Genomic DNA, 22,781 nt, shown 5'->3' with positions numbered 1-22,781 from the left:
CCATCATGTATATATACATACATATACATACATACGTACCACATCATCTTTATCCATTCATCAGTCAATGGACATTTGGTCTCTCTTCATAATTTGGCTATTGTTGATAGCACTGCTATAAATATTTGGGTGCATGTGCCCCCTCAAATCATTTTTGTATCCTTTGGATAAACACCTAGTCATGCAATTGCTGGGTCATAGGGTAGTTAGTTCTATTTTTAATTTTTTGAGGAACCTCCACACTGTTTTCCAGAGTGGCTGCACCAGTTTGGGTGTTGAGGTTGCTAAGTTCTTAATAAATTTTGGATACTAACCCTTTATCAGAGATGTCCTTTGCAAATATCTTCTCCCATTCTGTACGTTGTCTTTTCATTTTGTTTCCTTCGCTGTGCAGAAGCTTTTTATTTTGATGAGGTCCTGGTAGTTCATTTTTGCTTTTGTCTCCCTTGCCTCTGGAGACATGTCTGGCAAAAAGTTGATATGGCCGAGGTCAAAGAGGTGCTGCCTGTATTCTTCTCTAGGATTTTGATGGTTTCCTGTATTACATCTATTTTGTCTTTCAACCATTTTGTTATTGTGTATGGTGTAAGAAAGTGGTCCGGTTTCATTCTGCATGTCTGTTCTGAAACCATTACTACACTCTATGTAATAGAGTGTCAAAAACCTATAGTCCACAAACCCAAAATCTTTCCTTTCTGGCCCTTGACATAAAAAAGTGTGCTGATCTTGGCCTCTAGAACAAAGCCTCAGCTCCTTACCCAGTAACTCCTAGCCTAAGCCTCAACATCATTTCCTTCCTTTCCAACCCTCAGCCCCTCTCCCATCCCAGACATAATCTACACTGTGTTAGTACCTCTTCCCTGCTGCATTCCTGCCTGGAGCACTTCCCTTCCTTTTCTGCCTGATGGGCTCCTAGCTAACCTTCAAACTCTGCTTAGTACTCCATCCTTCTGGGAAGTGTGGTGCTACTCCACTCATCCCATCTGTATTCAAATATAGTTGACCATTGAAAATGTGGGGGTTAGGGGTATGGACCCCCAATACAGCTGAAAATCCATGTATAACTTTTGAATTTCCAAAAACTTCACTAATAGCCTTCTGTTGACCGAAAGCCTTACTAATAACACAAATGGTGAATTATCTCATTTTGTACATTTTATACTGTATCCTATAATAAAGCTAGAGAAAAGAAAAGGTTGCTGAACCAATCATAAGGAAAATATATTTACAGTATTGTAAATTTACTTCATGTGTTTGCAAGATAAATTATGTCAGTATCTATGTCATCTTACAGGATACAAAACACTGTAGATGTTATATACAGACATCAAAAATGAAAAGATGTCAAAAAGAAATTCATTTTTATTTTATATTAATGCACTGATAATGAAACAGCAATATGATTGTGTTATGGTAGCCTACTAAAATTGATGCAATTACTTTACGGTAGCCTACCCTATACACAATGAATGAATCATTATGAAATTTTTATGGCATACAGTATTAGTCCTCATAATACAATATTGGAAACATTGTATCTTAAAAAAATTACCACTTACCTACAATAACAGGTTGATAATGTAGTTTCTCCAATTACGAGAGAGAGGCATGCTGTATGGCAAGGACTGTATGCCTATATTAGAAGATGCGGTCTACTTCCATGCATGTCTTGAACATGATGTTCTACATAATGAATACTGAGGCAGTAATGATAGAAAAACATCTCCTACAGTTCTCACTGTGTAGTTATTGGCTTTTCACACAAACACACATGCACAATACATTAAGTTCATTAACTTTACAGCATGATAATTACTGTTTATTATGTGGAAGTGGATCATCATTAGGTCTTCATCATCTTCACCCTGAATAAAGGACGAGGAGAAGACATTGGCCTTGCTGTGAAAGAAGTTGGAGGAGGTGAAAGAGGAGGCAGGAGGGCATGTACACTCAGTGTAGCTTTACAGTAATACATTGTAATTTGTCTGACTTGTTTTATTTTTATGTTTCTACAACAGTACCAATCTTTCTTCCATCATTTACTTTAGTTTCAGTGTCCCCATCACAGAAAGGTCCATGTCATAAAGGAAGTCAAAACCAATCTTGAATAACAGGAACCATTCTGCCACATTGTCTAATGTCAGTTTGTTTTCTGGCATGGCTTTTTCTGTGTCTCCTTCCTCATCATTACATGCTGATTTGGAAGCATGAATCTCTAGCAAGTCCTATATTGTTAATTCCTCTGGTGTGGTACCTTTTAGCTCTTGGATTTGTCTAAGATCTGTATCTTGAAACGCTTCACCACCACCTCCTCAATCTGCTCCCCCAACCCCTGCCTTTTTTGCTGTATCTACAGTCTCTTTAATGATTTCCTTGATTGCTTCTGTGGTAAATCCTTTGAAATCATACGTATCATCTGGACATGGTTTTCTCCAAAAGGAAGTTACTGTTTCAGACTTAATGGCTTCCATGGCTTTTCCTGTAACAACAATAGCATCTTCACTGGTGTAATCCTTCTAGATTTTTATGATATCCTCTCAGGATTCTCTTCCATAGAATAATCCTTTCCATAGAATGTTGCATATAATGAGCCTTAGTGATTCTTATGACTCCCTAAATTAGAAATGTATCTGGGGCAAGGAAGCTACTTTTATGCTTTCGGTGTTGAACTCATAGGGTTGTGGGTAGGTAGGGGCATTGTCCAACATCAGAATAACTTTACAAAGCAGTTCCATACTGGCAAGGTACTTCCTGACTTCAGGAACACAAAATCAATGTAAAAAATTTGGAAAAAAATATTCTCATCATCCAGGCCTTCTTGTACAATCAAAAGATTGGCAGGTGGTGTTTATCATTTCCCTTCAAGGCTGGGGGATTAGTAGCTTTCCAAATAAGGGCAGTCCTGATCAAGAACCCAATCACATTTTCATAAAACAGTAAAGTTAGCCTATCTCTTCCTGCCTTAAATCCTCTTCCTTACTAATAAATGTCCTTTGTGGCATTTTTTTCCCTGCAGAATAGGGCACTTTTATCTACATTAAAAACCTCCTCAGGCAGATATCCTTTCTCCTTAGTAATTTTTGTGATGTTGTCCAGAAACTCATCTGCTCCCTCTTGGATGATAGAAACTGCTTCTCCTGCTTTCTTGATCTATTTTAACCCAAATCTCTTTCTGAAATTATCAAACCATCCTTTGCTGGCATTAGGTTCTTGAGATTTAGATCCTTCTCCTTCAAGTTTCATATAATGGCTTTGCTTTCTCATGAATCATAAATGAGTCTACACATATGCCTTTCTTATAGCGGTCCTACACCCACATAAAAGCTGCATTTTCCACACAAGATAAAAAGGCATGGTGCAAAAAGTGCAAGGTTTTCATGCCTGCTGGTGTAGCTGCAGTGACAGCTTCAGGGATTTCCTTTTCTTTTCTTCTTCTTCTTCTTTTTTTTTTTTTTACAAAGCTCCTTATGCTGGATTTCTGTTAAAGTGGCAGGTAATCACAGCTGCAAACCTCATATCAAAGCAGTTAACTTGTTCTTGTAAAGTCATAACTTTTCTCTGCTTCTGGGGAGCACTTCCAGCATCCCAAGTGGCACCTTGTATGGGTCTATTGGTATTATTCAAGGATTATGGTATTGCAATGGACATGATGAAAAATAGATGAGAACCATGAGAAATCAGTTTTTACTGCAGTATGCAATTTACTGGAGAGATGAAATGCACCAGAGATGAATAGTATCACAAGATTCTTTTAACACTTGAGCTTACCTCAATAGCAATAGAAAGTGGCTACAGTTAATTTTATGCAGTTATGATTTAATACCGTACCTTTATGTTTGTTTACATTTCTCTCAACTGTGAACGGTGCCATATATGGTCTTTAAGTGTGTTCATAAGTTCTGATACATTTTAACTTTTTATAATAGATTTGTGCATATTTTGTGCACTCATCACATACCTAAAAAAAAAAAAAATGTTTTCAACATTTCTAGGCTATGTGGTTTATCTGTAAGGTTTCTCAAATGGTCACAAATCTCCAAAAATTTTTCCAGTTTATGTATTGAAAAAATTCACATATAAGTGGACCCAGGCGTTTCAAGGGCCAACTGTGATCATTTCACCACTTGGTCCACAATTCTATTCCTGAATGGAAAACATTATATTGATTAGTATTAAATGTCTTTTACCTTTCCTATGTCTGATTTATTTATCCCTTGCCCCTAGAAAGTGCCTACAACATAGTAGGTACTCAATTTTTGTTAAACTAAGCTTCGATTAATTAACTATTTTAAAGGTGAATACAAACGAGTCCACCACCTACCTATGATCTTAATATATCCCCAAATTGTACACACACACACACAAACACAGACATATGATTAGCCAAACCCATTAGCGCTAACATCTTTCAGTCATGTCTAAATAAAGTGTTCTCCTTTTAACTGAGATGCCTTAATGATAACTCTATAAGATTTATGAATTAGTCACATCAGCTTTTGCTTTGACATCTTTTGATCTATTCTGAGAGATTCTTGGACATAGGTTCTCATGTCTTCAGTTGCTTTACTTAGCATGTGATAGATCCTCCTTTTATACATATCTCAGTAGTCCAGTGTAACGCAGCTTTATCTATTTGTGGGTATCTTCCCTTCTTAGGTTCCACAAAGCTCTTCATGTTGCTTCTTTATAAAATAAGGGTTTGTGGCTATTTCTTTGATAAACATTTGTTTTACAAAGATCAAATTTTTGTCCAGCTTCTCTGTTTTCAGGCCTAATAACATCTTGTTTTAGTGCTAAAGCATAGTGTAGTATTTTTTAAGTTGGGGTTTTCTGTTTTATTATTTTTATTTTAGAGAGAATGTGAGCAAGCATGAGCGGGGGGGAGGGAAGGAGACAGAAAATCTTAAAATCCCACAACCCTGGGATCATGACCTCAGCTGAAATCAAGAGTTGGATGCTCAGCCAACTGAGCCACCCAGGTGACCCAAAAGCATAGTATAATCTTAATACAAACATTTTAAGTGACACTATATGTAATACCAACAGTGCTTGTAACTCAGTTAAAGAGAAAACAATATAAGTAGCTAAGACACTGGTCAGTGGGTGGTAGTGGTTCCCATATCAAGACTGCCAGCAGGTCAGTTACTACTGTAAAACACCTTTAATTTTAAGACACATTTCAATTTACAAGTTAAAATGTGGAAGAAATATGACCTTAGAATTAGGCCAGCCTGCCTGCCTTCATCCTTCCCTCCAATCTTTTCTGAGCATCCACTGGTTAAGGCTGGGGGCATACAGATAAACAAGTATGGAGCTTACAGTCTTGTGGGAAGGCAGAAAACTAGACAAGTTCATTCCAATAGTGGGCAGATGAGGAGTAGGATATAAGTGGAAGGTACAAGAACAGCGTAAAGCAGGAAGCCCACCCAAAAGTGGTTCTGTGGCTGGGTCGTGAAGGACCTAAGTAGTTAGACATTGATGCAAGAGGCAATGTCAGACAGAAAGTGATGGGAAGTGGAAGGACCAGCATATGCCAGAGCCTAGTAAGGCATGTCAGGGTTGAGGAATGAAAAGCATTTCTGTGTCACTGAAACTTATTGCGATTGAGGGAACCAAGTGACAGGATAAGATCTACATCTGAAGTAAAATACCTGATGCCCAGGGCCTGCTAACTCTGGCCCAGGTGCTAGCAATAATAAGCATCCAAGATGTGAGCATAATTCTGTGATCAGGTTTAATTAAACCAGAAGTCTGCTGTGTTTTTTGCTACAGTGGGGTTTGAGCCCAGGGTACTGGTAAGTAGATTAAGGGTCATAGCTGGTTGGTAAGTAGGTGACTGAGAAGAGCCTCTTATGAGTGCTCAAAGGTTGTCAGGCTTGCCAGCTACTTCCTCTGCATCGGTTTAGATTGTAGAATTCACTGAAGTCGCTGAGCCAAATGTATGTAGCATCACCTGTCATGCTGGAGTACAAACTGAAGGGTTTGGAGTCCATGTTGTCACAAACGGCACAATCTCATCCTTTTTTGGTGGCTAATATTCCATTATATACACATCCCACATCTTCCTTACCCATTCCTGTATTGATAGACACTTAGGTTACTTCCAAATCTTGGCTATTGTAAATAATGCTGCAATAAGCATAGGTGCGTATGGAGTTTTTTCAATTAGTATTTTTTTATTCTTTGGGTAAACACCCAGTAGTGGAATTGTTGGATCACATGGCAATTCTATTTTTAATTTTTTGAGGAACATCCCTACTGTTTTCCACAGTGGCCGCACCAGTTTGCATTCCCACCAACAGCACATGAGTGTTCCTTTTCTCCACATATTCACCAACACTTGTTGGCAGGTGTCATTTGTTCATCTTTCTCAAGATTGCTTTGGCTGTTTGGGGTCTTTGTGGTGCCCTACAATTGTAGTAGTAGAAGTTCTAATTTTGTGAAAAATATGGGTATTTTGTTAGGGATTATATTGAATCTGTAGATGGCTTTGGTTAGTACAGACATTTTAATATTAATTGTTCCAATCCATGAGCATGAAATGTCTTTATATTTTTTTATGTTGCCTTCAGTTTCTTTCATCAATGTTTTATAGTTTTCAGAGTACAGGTCTTTCACCTGCTTGGTTAAGTTTATTCCTAGGTATTTTATTATCTAGGGGGCAATTGCAAGTGAGATTGTTTTCTTAATTTGTATTTCTGCTACTTCATTGTTAGTATATAGAAATGGAATTGATTTCTGTATGTTAGATTTGTATCCTGTGACTGCACTAAATTCATTGATCAGTTTTCATAGTTTTTTGGCGTACTAAGATATCTGACATAGAGTGTCATCTGCAAACAGTGACACTTTTGGTTCTTCCACATCAATCTGGATGCCTTTTATTTCTTTATCTTGTCTGACTGCTGCAAGTAGGAGTTCCAAAGAGGACTGTGTTGAATAAAAGCAGTGAGAGTAGACATCCTTGTCTTGTCCCTGATCTTAGAGGAAAAGCTGTCATTAAGGATGATGTTAGCTGTGGATTTGTCATATTTGGCATTTATTCTGTTGAGGTAGGTTTCCTTTACACCCACTTTGTTGATAGTTTTTGTCATGAACAGATAATTCTGTCAAATGTTTTCTATTTATTTATTGAGATGATATGATTTTAATCTTTGTTTTGCTGATGTAGTTTATCACATTGGTTGATTTGTGGCTATTGAATCATCCTTGTGTCCCCAGAATAAATCCCATTTGATCACGGCGAATGGTTCTTTTAATGTATTTGTGGTTTTGGTTTGTTTTTGTTTTTGTTTTTAATTTTATATAAATCCAAGTTAGTTAACATATAGTGTAATAATGGTTTCAGGAGTAGAATTTAGTCATTCAGCACTTAGATATAACACCCAGTGCTCATCCCAACAAGTGCCCTTTTTAATGCCCATCAGCCATTTAACACATCCCTCCATTCAAATCCCCTCCAGCAACCCTCAGTTTTTTCTGTGTATTTAAGAGTCTCTTATGGTTTGCCTCCCTGTTTTTATCTTATTTTTCCTTCCCTTCTTCTATGTTCATCTGTTGTGTTTATTAAATTCCACATGAGTGAAATCATATGGTATTTGTCTTTCTCTGACCAACTTATTTCACTTAGCATAATACATTCTAGTTCCATCCACATTGTTGCAAATGGCAAGATTTCATTCTTTCTGATGGCCAAGTAATCTTTTTGCTGGCCAATTCCATCACACACACACACACACACACACACACACACACACACACACATACACACACCAAGTCTTCTTTATCCTTCATCAGTCAATGGACATTTGGGCTCTTTCCATAATTTGGCTACTATTGATAGTGCTACTATAAACATTGGGGTGCATGTTCCCCCTCGAATCAGCATTTTTGTATCCTTTGTATAAGTACCTAGTACTGTAATTGCTGGGTCATAGGGTAGTTCTATTTTTAATTTTTTGAGGAAACTCCACACTTTTTTCCAGAGTAGCTGTACCAGTGTGCATTTCCACCAGCAGTGCAAAGAGGATTCTTTCTCCACATCCTTGCTAACATCTGGTGTTTCCTGACTTAATTTTAGCCATTCTGACAGGTGTGAGCTGGTGTCTCATTGTGGTTTTGATTTGTTTTAATGTAGTGCTATATGCAGTTTGCTAATATTTTGTTGAAGATTTTTACATGTATATTCATCAAGGATGTTGGCCTGTAACTTTCTTGTTTTGTGCTGTCTGGTTTTGGGATCAGGGTAATGCTTGCCTCCTAGAATGTGTTTGGAAGCTTTCCTTCCTCATCTATATTTTGGAATAGTTTGAGAGGAACAGGTATTAACTCTTCTTTAAATGTTTAGTAAAACATTAGATAAACAGGTTATCTTTTAAAGGACAGTGACGTTCTATGACTCTTAAAACATTATGATGAGCAAATAGAACTGAACTCCTGTTAGTAAAAAGTGAGAAACATAAGCATATTATTTTGCTTCCCTAGATAAGGAAATTATTCTTTTAGGTAGTATTGTCTGAGTACCAAATATATATGAGGAACTCTCTAAGCATGGTAAATAAAGCAATCAGCAAGACAGACAAAAATCCTTATGACTATGGATATAATATTGTGCAAAGGTATATTGACAATATCTTTTTTTAGAAATCAACCCAAAGACAAAAAAGTAGGAAGCTTTCTATTAAACACTAAAATTTCCAAATTGTTCTTTCAAATTTTAGCAAAAGCTTTTTTTTTAAATGTTCAAATGTTAATTCATAAATAGGCCACAGCTGGCAATAACTCAATTGTCATTTCTCCTAGATATAATAAAATGCAAAAAAGACAGAAGTCCCTCCAGTCCTCAGCAGTGTCCACTTTGCATGAACCCCAGGACCTCTAGGGGCAAGCCCTTAGCTATGGTCCCAGCTGCAGCTTTCCTGTGTGCCAAGCCAACCATCGACCCATCCCTGAAATTAAAGAACCTGAGTATTCTGGAAGACAGCAATCCTGTGTCCATCTCTCCCCAAGATTTCATGGCACCCTTTGGCTCCCTCACTTTGAATATGACAGACCAGTTTGGAAATGAAGCTAACATGGTCTGCAGTATCCAAAAGCCCTCAAAGACATCATCTGTTGTATTCGCTGAAGAAAATGACTATATCATGCTAAATACATCGTTTTCAACATTTCTGGTGTGTCACATAGATTATAATCACATTCAGCCAGTATGGCAAGTTCTGGCTTTGTACAGTGATTCTCCTCTGATTCTAAAAAGGAGCCACTGGCTCACTGAAACACCACAATGCTGCTACAAATATAAACAGGTGGCTCCTAAACCTGAAGACATCTTTACTGACATAGAGGCTGGTCTCAAAGCAGATCCCTCTTGGTTAATGCAAGACCAAATTTCCTTGCAGCTAAATAGAACTGCCACCACACTCAGTACATTGCACATCCAGTACTCCAGTGATGTTCAAGTCACTTTACCAAAGGCAGAAATAAGGCCAGTGAAACACAAATGGACCATGATTTCCAGAGATAACAATACTAAGCTGGAACACACCATTTTGGTTGGTGGGACCATTGGCCTAGACTGCCAAGGCCAAGGGGACCCCACCCCACATTTGGAGTGGCTTTTGGCTGATGGGAGTAAAGTGAGAGCCCCTTATGTTAGTGAGGATGGACGAATCCTAATAGACAAAAGTGGAAAACTAGAACTCCAGATGGCCGATAGTTTTGATACAGGCATATACCACTGCATAAGCACCAATTATGATGATGCAGATATTCTCACATATAGAATTACGGTGGTGGAGCCCTACATAGAGACATATCATGAAAATGGGGCTCATTATACAGTTTTCATTGGTGAAACACTTGACCTTCCATGCCATTCTTCTGGTATTCCAGATGCCTCTGTTAGCTGGGTTCTTCCAGGAAACACTATGCTCTATCAGTCCTCAGGAGACAAGCAAATTCTTAACAATGGCACACTAAGAATATTACAGGTCACCCAAAAAAACCAGGGTCATTATTGTTGTGTAGCAGCCAACCCATCAGGGGTCGACTTTTTGATTAACCAAGTTTCAGTCAAAACAAAAGGGCAAAGGCCAGTGGCGCATAATGTAGAAACAGATGGATCTGGATTTGATGAGCCGAATCCCATTGCTCATCTTAAGGACCCACCAGCTGCGCAACTCCCTACATCTGCCCCAATGGGAGCTGAGGCTGGAAAAGAAGTCTTCAGCACAGGTAAAAATCACAACTATCGTGGGTTAATACACCGTCGGCAAGGAGATTCACTAAATCGACATTTTAGAGACTATAGGAGGCCCTTCTCTCCCTCTTCTCGGAGAATTGACCCACAACACTGGGCAGCACTTTTGGAGAAAGCTAAAAAGAACACTATGCAAGAGAAGCAAGAAAATACAACGGCAAGGCCACCTCCAGTGGTCACCCAATTCCTGAAAATACCTGGTGAAGAAGTAGACTCTTCAGGCATGCTCCCTCCAGATGAGGAATCTATGGTCCTGGCAACTAAGGCTCCTAGTGTTCTGGCAAGGACATTGACTGCCGATTCCAGAAAAATACATGATAGTATTGTGACAAGTCTAACTGCCAGCACTGAAGTCTCTCCAATTGTGGGCCCACAGATACTACCACCTGACAAACCAATAGATTTCAAACTATTTCCTACTACTAAAACTACAGCCATGTCAAAGAATATAAAGCCAACCATATCAAGCAAAATACAAAGCACAACCAACAAAAATTTATCCACGATCTTTCCTCTACCACCTGAAGCAACACAATTTCAGGAAGCTGACAACATTGGGAAGAAAAAAGAGTATTTACAAAGTGTGCTCCCAAAAGCAGCAGGGGCTGGGACCAAAGATGTCAATATCAAAATGCTGAGTGGTACTAACAGCAAAGCTGATATATTCTTAGGGTCTGTAAATGCCACGAATAGTCATCAGACATCTGTAACAGGAGTCAGTGAACCTAGGAACAATCACTTCTATCCACATATTACTCAAAAGCTTAGCACCTCAAAGCTACCTTCGGGCACATACACTGCTACTCATTCTCAGTTACAGATTCCAAGAAATATTACAACTAACATCCCACCAACATCCAGGCGCTTTGGAAGACGGAGGAAAATTTGGGGTAGGGGTCGAATTATCAGCCCGTATAGAACTCCAATTCTTCGAAAGCATAGATATGGCTTTGTGAGACCTACACTCAGAGGTGCTTCTGAAGAAAGCACCACTGCATTTTCAGCCACAGAGCTTGATGTGCTGTGCCCATCCTGTTCTCCCAGAGAAAGGCTCACCACTACTGCAGCAGCACTGTCCTTTGCAAGTTCTTCCCCCCTCCTGCTCACCAGAGCTGAAACTGCCCAAGTCACAGCAGAAGAGTCTACAACTCTAATCCACAATCCATCTTTTGAGAACAAGCCAAATGTAGATATTGAGAGAACAACACCCACAATAAAATATTTCAGGGCTGAAAGTATCCGAGTGACTCCAACTGGGCCAGTTATGACTCCTGCCCTGAAATCCTTATCTTTGGAAAAAACTCATATAACAAATAATGGTTACCCAAGTGTGTCTAATAACATTGAAGTTAAAAGAGAGTCAATAATTATTTCACCACTCCCAGATCCCACCACCAAGTCATCTATGTCTACTACTACAGCCATTACAAGATTTTTAAGAAGGAAAATTCCCTGGCATCAGATCTTTGTAAATAACCATTTCAAAAAAGAGAGGTTAAAGACTCAGCATCAATTTAGTTCACCAAAAAGCACAGCCACAGTGTTTCCTAAAACATCTCCTGCTTTACCCACAGATAAAGTTTTTCCTTTCCGTTTCACAGAACTCTCAGCAAATGTGATGCAAATTCCATCTATAACATCAGCTACAACTCACCAAAATACCACCGAAACACACAGTCCTCTAAGTCTTCCAACAATGAAGAAGCTTCCCTTTCCATCAGTTTATCCTACACCTCCTAATGTCTCAAGCAAAGAATCAAGTACCAATTTCATATCAATGCAGACAGCCAGGCTAACAATTTCTCCTAAAGACCCTGCATCAGTCATTATCAGTAAAACCCAAATAGCCAGACCCAGGACACAAAAAGTACAAAGAGAAAAGGAGCCTCAGAACAACAGGAAGGAAACACACTATGCTCTCAGTCAGAGCTCTGGTCTCACTGCATCTACTACTATGATACCTCCTGATCTAACTGCAGCTGAAACTTCAACCAAGCCCAGTGTCTTTGCTTTCACTCATTCTCCATTGGAAAACACAAAAGAAATTTCAAGCACAATTGGTCTTTATCCAAGAACACTTACTCTGACAGATATAATTGAAGAACTGTCCCAAGAGAGTACTCAGACTTTGAAGAACAGAATTGTTTCTGAAATCACTTTGCCCAGCAAACCATACCAGAACGCAACTAGGAACACAATCCTTAGACACTCAACCGTGCCACAATTCCTGAGTAGCAGTGCTGTTCCAGTGCCAATTCCCACCTCCCATCCCTTGAATAATCAAAGTACAGTCACAGACAACATGGCAACTCCCGTTTTTAGGATGATGACAAATACAATGGTCAAGCCACTTGAACACTCTAGGCATAATGATAATCCACAGCAATTAGCAACAGAGGTTGCAGCATCTCCCGAAGTTCACCTAAATGCCAAGGTCACGATTGGAACCACCCACTTTATCTACTCCAATCTATTTCATTCTACTTCCAAGCCAGCACTAGTAACAGTTAAATCACAAAATTCTAAACTGACTTCCTTTCCCTGGTCAGAAAACCATTTCTGGCACAAGTCAGACCCAGAAATTGCTGAAAAAGGCAAAAAGCCAGTAGTGGATATTATGCCCACTCCAGGCTTGCCAGAGGATACCACTCATGCATCAAATTGGGATATTCAGAAGACTGCAAAGAAAAATGGCTTTGATAAGACACCAGTTCAAAAAACAGCAACTTCTGAACTCCTTCCCTTTGATTCTTTGTTTAGGAATACATTTGAAAGACCCAGAATAGTTGGAGGAAAAGCAGCAAGTTTTACTGTTCCAGCTAACTCAGATGCTTTTCTCCCTTGTGAGGCTGTTGGAAATCCCCTGCCTACCATCCACTGGACCAGAGTGCCATCAGGTATTTGGAACTGTTTGTTTACACTTTGTCTTCTTTAGTCATGGAACAAGGAAAAGACTGTGTTATGTTTCAGGGTTACACATACAAAGAACACCAGTTTTAAATCTCTCCAACATACAGAAATGATTAATATCCTCATTTGACATTTGCTGCATAAGGTTTTTTGCTCATTAGAAGGTTAATATGTTTTAACATGTTAATTAAGAAAAGTTTGAAATGTTTTGAAGGCAGATACAAAGAAATGTGATTTGAAAGAGAGCCTTCTCTTTTTCATTGTGTTGAACCATGTGACTTTTAAAATTATGGAAATAAACTTCCAGGAACAATTTTATCAATCTTAACACTAAGTGGCCTAATTTTAATTTTAAATATATTTGTTCTCATTAGCCTAACAGCCCCTCCCAAAGCTTTCCTCTTGAGACTTCCCCTTGAAGAATTTGATTTCTATTTAAACTTTGACGACCTATGACTATAAATTTCTTTTTTCTTATCAGGATTTGATATGGCTAAAGGGAAACAGAATAGCAGATTCCAGGTGCTACCTAATGGCACCCTGTCCATACAGAGTGTGGACATTCAGGACCGTGGACAGTACCTGTGCTCAGCATCCAATCCGCTTGGCACTGATCGCCTTCATGTCACCTTGTCCGTGGTTTCCTATCCCCCCAGGATCCTGGATAGACGTACCAAAGAGATCACAGTTCATTCCGGAAACAGCGTGGAACTGAAGTGCAGAGCTGAAGGTAGACCAAGTCCTACAATCTCCTGGATTCTCGCAAACCAAACAGTGGTCTCAGAATCATCTAAGGGGAACAGGCAGGCCCTGGTGACATCTGATGGCACATTGGTCATCCACAATCTCAGCATTTATGACCGGGGCTTTTACAAGTGCATGGCCAGCAATTCAGCTGGCCAGGATTCACTGCTGGTCAAAATACAAGTCATTGCAGCCCCACCTGTTATTCTGGAGCAAAAGAGGCAAATCATTGTAGGGACTTGGGGTGAAAGTTTGAAATTGCCCTGTACTGTCAAAGGGACTCCTCAGCCCAGTGTTCACTGGGTCCTCTCTGATGGCACTGAAGTGAAACCACTGCAGTTTATAAGTTCCAAGTTGTTACTATTTTCAAATGGGACTCTGTATATAAGAAATGTAGCCTCTTCAGACAGGGGCACTTATGAATGCATCGCTACCAGCACCACTGGCTCTGAGAGAAGAGTGGTAATTCTTACAGTGGAAGAGCGAGAAACCATGCCCAGGATAGAATTTGCATCCCAGAAGTGGACTGAGGTGAATTTTGGGGACAAATTACTACTGAACTGCTCAGCCATTGGGGAGCCCAAACCCAGAATAATCTGGAGGCTACCATCCAAAGCTGTTGTCGACCAGTGGCACAGGTAAACCATACCTTTGTGTTGAGATGATCTTCTGTACAGTTTCTGAAATGGAAAAAGCAATACAGTGAAGCCAGCAGCAGATTTAGAGAGCTCATAGACTGGACATACAAGTAACTCTTTCAGAAGAGAGCTAATCCTTTTGAGGTTAATATAAAATAATATATAAAAATCAAGCTTCTTACATGTTTAAGTCTAAGGGCCAGCTAGCTATTCAATTCTTACTGAATTCACATAGTTAAAAGCAGATTAACAATCTCATTTGCTTTCATACTTGGGACAGCTTTAAGATGGTAACTATGTAAAAGTATTTGTAATTTCTCTATCCAAAAAGAGGGAGGAGGGAATTTTGTAATGCAATCAACTTTCTGTGTAATCTTGAATACAGTTTCCACCACTCGTGCAGAAAGCACAATGCAAGAAGGTATTACATTCCTGATGGGAATAACAGCTAAAGTTCAAAATTTAGGTTATTAAGGAAAAGATCTAAAACACTTATTGGATGTTAAGTCAATTTTGGAAAAATGGAAATCTTATCCAGCGGCACTAAAAGATTTAAGGAAAGTCTTAAAAAATTAACTGAAAGTTAGTCTGGAGAGTGTTCTAAAAACACATTAGTAGTACCTCAAAATAAATCTTGACCAGGTATCTACCTCCTTCAGAGGTAAACAGCAAGGAAATTAAGTACATTATTTATATTTGGTTTTGGGGGAGTATTTATGGAACACAGATTGTTCATATTGTGGCAGAGGCAACTGAGTGTATAAAGATCACAGATGCTACCATGGGCCCACGAGAGGTACTGGCATTTTTTTCTTTTATAATGAAATTCAACTTGTTTGCTAACTAAACACCTCAATTATTATTTTGCAACTAATCTCAAAAAGGCAAGGATACTCTTTACTTAGATGCTTTAGACATGTCAACTGAAACAAAAGGGGCAATTTATTGCAAAAAGAAAAATAAAGTCCTTACTGTTTCCACTTCTTAGTTTTAGAAGGTTAAACTTTAGAGTCTAAAAAGGAGAAAACTCTCATCATAGCTGTGCTTATCTGCGACTCCTTCATCATGACCAAAAAAAGCAAAACGCTTTCACTTTCTTAAAGCCTACTTTTCACCTGAACCAAAAAGCCTCTTCTGGGTTTTCAAAAACAGTTTTGATTCAGAGCACTACCAGTCTGTCTCCAGTGCTTTCAACATATATGACTTGTTTCAGCACAGAATGGTTTCCTCTTCTTCAGAACCTCCCTCCTCATGACCTAAGAGCTTGTTACAAGGCAGAGCATCTGGTCTCACCCCAGACCTGCTGAATCAGAATCCGCACTTTAAAAAGATACCCAGATGCATCACATGCTCAATAAAGGCTGAGAAGCATTGCTTTAGAAACAATACAGATACTTGCTTGTACATTATTAATCTTCATAAAGAATTCTATTTCTTTTACACGGGGACCACTTCTTTCAAAAGTCAATTTTGTCTCTTAAAAAAAACAGTTTACCAAAAGAAACCGCTATCGTCTCTTCTTCTATATTACAACTTGCAGCTGCATCCAGATTTGGGGGCAGGACAAGGTCACTCTAAAAATCAATGGTTCTCAAAGGACGCGGTCCCCCTGCCAGTAGCATTAGCATTGCCTAAGAACGTGGCAAATCAGAAACTGAGTCTGTTTTAACAAGCAATCTGTGTTCTTAAAAGCCTTCCAGGTGATTTTAGTGCCTGCTAAAATTTGAGACTGGTTCTCAAACTGTGTTACTTAGGAGCTACAGTCACCTGGGACGTTTGTTACTCACTGGGTTCCCAGATCCCTGGCCAAATCTAGTGAATCAGAATCTCTGAAAAGTGAAGCCAGGAAATGCAGGTGATGAGAGAACTGTTTTTCAGAGCCAAGATTGAGAGCACTGTTCTTGGACCTGGCTGCATGAGAATCATTGGAAAACTAAGAATCCTGATGCCTAGGTCACACTCCACACCAATTTAGTCAAATTCAGGGAGGTGGGACCCATTTTATACTCCATAAATGATTTTCATATTCACCCAAGTTTAAGAATCAGTGCTTTTATAAAGTATTAGATAAGAATATCAGGTGGTGAAAAAGATAGGAATTTGAGAACTAGCCCTACAACCCCGAGGCAAGTTACTAAGCCTCTCTAAATATCAGTACTTTCAGCTGTATAGTGGGGAACTACTTAAAGATTTAAAAATAACAGTACCTTTTGTAACGTACCACAACACTATCCATACTTGTTTGCTGGAGAATGAAAAGTGACTTGGGCTGTTTGACTTGGGTAGCAGCTATGCTGTGAAAGATTGTCCAAGCTTTCTTGTTTCATTTGCCTGCTTGGCACATTGCCAAAAAAACAAAAGAAGAAAAACATGTATAGATGTTCTCTGATGGATGATCTCGATCCCATTTTTAGTGCCAATTCATTTTCCACGGGCCTTTCTGAAAAGCTAGATTTGGTTTTATCAGGAAACATGTGCCACCTGGTGGTTCACTGTGGTAATGGCAGGCTGTGATAACTTCAGGGAGAAGTTTTCCCGCTGCCGCAAAGCACAGATCCAACAGCAGTCTTCTAATGAGTCTCACATTGACATGACATTTTCTTTCTTCATAACAAAGCATATTTTATAACCACATAATTCCGTTTTGTTACTAATCTTTTAAAAAAATATAGTCTGGCATCTTTCCTGAGCAAGTATGCATGAAAGTTCTTTACTGACAGTCACAAGATAATCATTTGATATGTAAAAATCATTCAATATGATGGTCATGTGTCTAAGGCATCCAACATTTCTAGCATTCTCAGCATTGTATTTCTAAAATCACGATTGTAAAAGACATTTGAAGTCCATCTGAGAAATATTCTTTGCACTGTATTGTATCTGCTCGATGAGATAATTTTATCTTTCAGGAAATGGCTTACAAGACAGTCAGTAAGCTAGAACGGATTTTAATTTCACTGCAACAGTTTAAGAAAATGTCCATAAAGCTAATCCTATGTAAATAAGGACAACTCTTTCACCCCTTGCTAATAGCTGCACACTCAAAATGTGTCTTCTCTCCTTAGAATGGGCAGCCGCATCCATGTCTATCCAAATGGATCCTTGTTTATTGGCTCAATAACAGAAAAAGATGGTGGTGACTACTTGTGTGTGGCCAGAAACAAAATGGGAGATGATCTGATACTGATGCATGTGAGCCTTCGACTGAAACCCGCTAAAATTTATCACAAGCAACATTTTAAAAAGCAGGTATTCCATGGGAAAGATTTCCAAGTTGATTGTGAGGCTTCTGGCTCACCAGTGCCTGAGATATCTTGGAGTTTGCCTGATGGAACGATGATAAACAATGCAATGCAAGCCGATGACAGTGGCCTCAGGACCAGGAGGTATACCCTTTTTGACAATGGAACCTTATACTTCAACAAAGTTGGGATAGCAGAGGAAGGAGATTATACTTGCTATGCCCAGAACACTCTAGGGAAGGATGAAATGAAGGTCCACCTAACGGTCATAACAGCTGCCCCACGGATCAGGCAGGGTTACAAGACTAACATGCGAATCAAGGCTGGAGACACGGCGGTCCTTGACTGTGAGGTCGTTGGTGAACCCAAACCAAAAGTATTTTGGTTGCTGCCTTCCCATGATATGATTTCATTCTCTAAGGACCGATACACATTTCATGCCAACGCGTCTCTGTCCATCAACAAAGTGAAGCTACTCGATTCTGGAGAGTATGTGTGTGTGGCCCGAAATCCCAGTGGGGATGACACCAAAATGTACAAACTGGATGTCGTCTCCAAACCTCCATTAATCAATGGTCTGTATACAAACAAAACAGTTATTAAAGCCACAGCTGTGAGGCATTCCAAAAAACACTTTGACTGCAGAGCCGAAGGAACACCATTGCCTCAGATCATGTGGATCATGCCGGACAATATTTTCCTCACAGCCCCATACTATGGAAGCAGAATCACAGTCCATAAAAACGGAACCTTGGAAATTAGGAATGTGAGGCTTTCAGATTCAGCAGATTTTATCTGTGTGGCTCGGAATGAAGGAGGAGAGAGCATGCTGGTGGTACAGTTAGAAGTATTAGAAATGCTAAGAAGACCAACATTCAGAAATCCATATAATGAAAAAATAGTTGCCCAGCTTGGCAAGTCCACAGCATTGAATTGCTCTGTGGATGGTAACCCACCACCTGAAATAATCTGGATTTTACCAAATGGCACAAGATTTCCCAATGAACCTCGAATTTCTCAGTATCTGATAGCAAGCAATGGCTCTTTTATCATTTCTAAAACAACTCGAGATGATGCAGGAAAATATCGGTGTGCAGCAAGAAATCAAGTTGGCTATATTGAAAAATTAATTGTATTAGAAATTGGCCAGAAGCCAGTCATTCTTACTTATGCACTGGGAACAGTTTACTGTTTCAGTGGAGACTCTCTATCCCTGCACTGTGTGTCTGATGGAAGCCCTAAGCCAAATATCAAGTGGACTACACCAAGCGGTTATATAATAGATGGGCCTCAAATTAATGGAAAATTCATACTGCATGAAAATGGCACCTTAGTCATCAAAGACGCAACAGCTTACGACAGAGGAAACTATATTTGTAAGGCTCAAAATAGTGTTGGCCATGCCCTGATTACTGTTCCAGTAATGGTTGTAGCCTACCCACCCCGAATTACAAATCGCCCACCCAGGAGCATTCTCACAAGGACAGGAGCTGCCCTCCAGCTCCTCTGTGTGGCCCTGGGAGTCCCCAAGCCAGAAATCACATGGGAGATGCCTGACCACTCCTTGCTCTCAATGGCAAATAAAGGGAGGACTCATGGAATTGAGCCTTTTCGCCCCCGAGGTACCCTCATCATTCAGAATCCCCAAACCTCAGATTCTGGGATATACAAATGCACAGCAAGGAATCCACTGGGTAGTGATTATGCAACAACTTATATTCAGGTAATCTGAAATGAAATAAAATTGAACAGAGTCAACACCTGGACAGAGTTTATTTTTTGGAAGAAGTTTAATCAAAGGCAGCCATAGGCATGTAAATGAATTTGAGTACATTTACAATATTAAATTCATAATGGACATGCAAAAAAAAAAAAAAAAAGACTTGTAAATAAATGCAGTATGACGGATAGTGATTTTGTTAATTGATCTCCCAACAAACTTTTAACTTAAGGCACTTTTATTTTGCCAACAAATAACAATGAACATTAAGGTAAAACTGTCCACCATAAAATAACAAATGGCTAATGTATCTGAATTCTTCATTCAAGAATGGACTTTTTCTCTTACTACCAGCTGCCTAGTGTCCACCTTCTATCAATGTTACAAGCATGGCACTAAGAAGAGACAATGGAAAAGATTAAATTTGCAGTCTTCATGTAAATTTATCATTTTGATGTGTGGATATTTTGTGGCTGGTTTAGAAATATTTTAGTAAAACCTAGAGAAAATAAGCACTGTTTTTATTATGATTATTGTGTACACTGAAATTTTTCATTGATGGGGAATACAAAAATGTTTTAATAACTGCATTTAAAATAAAGGCAGCCTAACGTTTCCACAAGTAAAAAGCAACACCTACACTTCATAAAATGTGAAAAGGGGGGTTGATTACCTCTTTACTGAGATAAACTAATTAAAAAGCCTTCAAAAATACAACAAAACTTCTTTATCACTTCAAAATCTAACTCAGGCATCCTTGGTTTGGAACTCTTTATAAGGAAAATATTCTGAGGAGGAACCATTGCTTTAAGGAGCAAGTTATTTCATTAAGTGATAATCCTTTAGGGGAAAGGAAAATGGAAAAATCTCGATCTAAGACATAAATACATATAATGAAGTTTCATTGTACTTAAAATTTGATCAAACCTACATTAAATGTTGCTTTTTTGTAATTCAATGTGAATTGATTTGGGGGAACATGATTCATCTTTTTTTAATTCTAGAGGCTGGGATTTTCCAGCGTAATTTATTTTAAGTGGGGAGAAAAAGGATATGCCATAGGTCTTGCTCAGATACCTCAGCACACAAAACCAAGAACTATGTTAGCCCCTGCTGATTGTGTTTTCATCACACCAACTTTCAGCTGGCCCCACATAAGAGGGGGCCTGATTGCTACTAGCTCTGATGTTGGTACCCTGTGGCCACAGGAGGTCAAACATACTCATTCTCCCCATGACCTCCTCTACTTCGGGGTCAAGAGGAGTAAATAAAACGACAAATGTAAGCTATTAGGAATGAGAGTATGGTGTAAACAGGTATATTTAAGGGATTCTTATGGCCAATTTCAAAGTCTTATTTTTACAAGGCCTGGGGCGGCGGGCAGGGGGAGGGTCCTCCATCTTATCCTAAGATAATTTCCTATCTTACAAAGCAAAACCACCAGGTTCTGGCAAAGGATACGCTTTCCCTTGTGATTTTAATGCAAATTAATGCATTTGCTAAAAAAAAATAAAAATAAAAAAAAGAAACCCCTTAGGATATAGGATTAAGTGGAAGGAAATATGCTAAGACTAGATTAAAAATTCCAGTTGCTCTCTTTATAATGCACAGGGGTAAACCAGGTTTTTCCTCAACCTTCTATAGAATCTGAATTACACCATAACTTAGCTTTGTCACCTGAAAAGAAAAGGACGCAACAAGAAAAAAGGTATACCCCACAGCTTTCATGTGCAAAATGATTATTAATAAATTAATTTCACTAACTTATGCAAACCATAAAGTGCATACAAATGCTATGCAATTATAACACTCATTCTTGAAACAATATTACTGCTGTTTGCGATACTGAACTATAAAAATATATGGTTCAAACTGAAAATTGGCATTTTAAATACCAATAATTCTTGAAAAGAAAATCAGGACGGAACATGACTCACTCACTAGGCACAACATTCACATTTCGGTTGTTTTGCCAAGGCAATTATTATATGGATATATTACTTTGAAGAAAAATAACTTCATGAAATCTAAGTATGATTCTCAAGAGGAAAAAAAAAAGCACAAAACCCCCAAAACCTGATATACAAAACCAGTTGAAATGTAAAGATCTGTCTTCCGAAAGCAGATAGAATATGTTAATTTAGTGAAAAGAATGGTCTTTAATGTTTTGGCAAAGTCTTTTCCAGCCCAGAGTAAACATGAAATGAGCAGGCTGGAGTGAATTATTTCACAGTGTACAAAGCAGTTCACATGGGTGCTGCCACAGCAAAGTAAGCGGACATGTATTTGAGGTCGTTTGCATGAGTCAAACTTTGCAATGAGTAACTCACCTAGGAAGATATAAATTATTTATATAATGATCTGCAAAAGAAACGCTCTAAAGTTGTTCTAGCTACGTTTTAAAAAAGTAGTTCTACGTGGTTTGCTCATTATAGACAAGTCTATTCACAGTATGCTCAACTACATTACATGTAAAATCATATGGCAAAGGAAAATGAATTAACACAAAACATGGGAAAATATCCCCCACATGTTTTAAAATGCCCTGCAATTTTCACATTCAAAATTTTATGCATCTAAATCTAAAAAAATATTATATGGAATACTCTTAAGTTACACAAACTGATAATAATTTACTGTATTTTTTACTCTAATAGGAGCAAATTACCACATACTTGAACAAAGTTAAAATAGTTACTATTTCTTTATAATAAATTTGATGTATAATTTACTTGTGCTTTTTGCACCAATTTATAAATACAGTATATGCAATACACAACCAAGACTGACACCAACATTAATAGTTAAATTCAAAATAGCAAATACTTACCATACAAAATAAACAGCAAATACACCTTTATGAAAACCAGAGCCTTCTGGACTTGGGGGCCAGATTCTCTGGAAACCACATCAAGTTTGAGCGCTGTGGAATCTCAGGCCAGCGGCAAGACTGTTCTCAAGTTGGCATAAGGTTCAGGAGAACCAAGTGTCCTTTTTGCCAAATCTGGCAATAAATAATGGGAACAATTCCACTGTGGCTTGTTCGGGCCTTTAGAATTTTACATGTTGTACCTTCACAAAGACTCTGGTCAATGATCTTGTAACTGAAAACAAACTCGAGTACAGCTACTTCTAACAGGCTTCCACAGATCTTAGGGTGGCTCTCACAGAAGCCTGGGTTTAAGTTCTTGATCTAAGAAATTTAAGTACTAAGCAACAATCTGTTTCAGCACCTTTTGACCACAACAAAAGCAAAGAAAAATCCTACA

The 22,781-nt window shown here is 38.7% G+C and overlaps 1 protein-coding gene and 1 long non-coding RNA gene across 3 annotated transcripts in view; one reads left to right on the top strand and one right to left on the bottom strand.

Annotated features, from left to right (window-relative positions):
- IGSF10 (immunoglobulin superfamily member 10) overlaps positions 1-20,024 on the top strand; it is a 75,810-nt gene extending 55,786 nt beyond the window's left edge. For both annotated transcript variants that reach the window (XM_058730219.1, XM_058730220.1), the window contains 3 exons: positions 8,803-13,155; positions 13,650-14,550; positions 17,616-20,024. In XM_058730219.1, coding sequence (XP_058586202.1) covers positions 8,803-13,155; positions 13,650-14,550; positions 17,616-19,524 — 7,163 coding nt within the window. In that variant the 3' untranslated portion in view covers positions 19,525-20,024. The remainder of the gene's footprint in view (positions 1-8,802; positions 13,156-13,649; positions 14,551-17,615) is intronic.
- LOC131512032 (uncharacterized) lies at positions 1,813-17,073 on the bottom strand. Its single transcript, XR_009261881.1, has 4 exons — positions 16,758-17,073; positions 14,562-14,592; positions 13,751-13,828; positions 1,813-1,865 (listed from the first exon to the last, which is right to left on the bottom strand). It is a non-coding gene; the product is annotated as an uncharacterized LOC131512032 (long non-coding RNA).
- Positions 20,025-22,781: the final 2,757 nt, after the last annotated feature.

This window comes from Neofelis nebulosa, chromosome 5, assembly GCF_028018385.1.
Source record: "Neofelis nebulosa isolate mNeoNeb1 chromosome 5, mNeoNeb1.pri, whole genome shotgun sequence".
In the NCBI taxonomy this organism is placed as follows: domain Eukaryota; kingdom Metazoa; phylum Chordata; class Mammalia; order Carnivora; family Felidae; genus Neofelis; species Neofelis nebulosa.
This window is presented reverse-complemented; position numbering and strand designations above follow the sequence as displayed.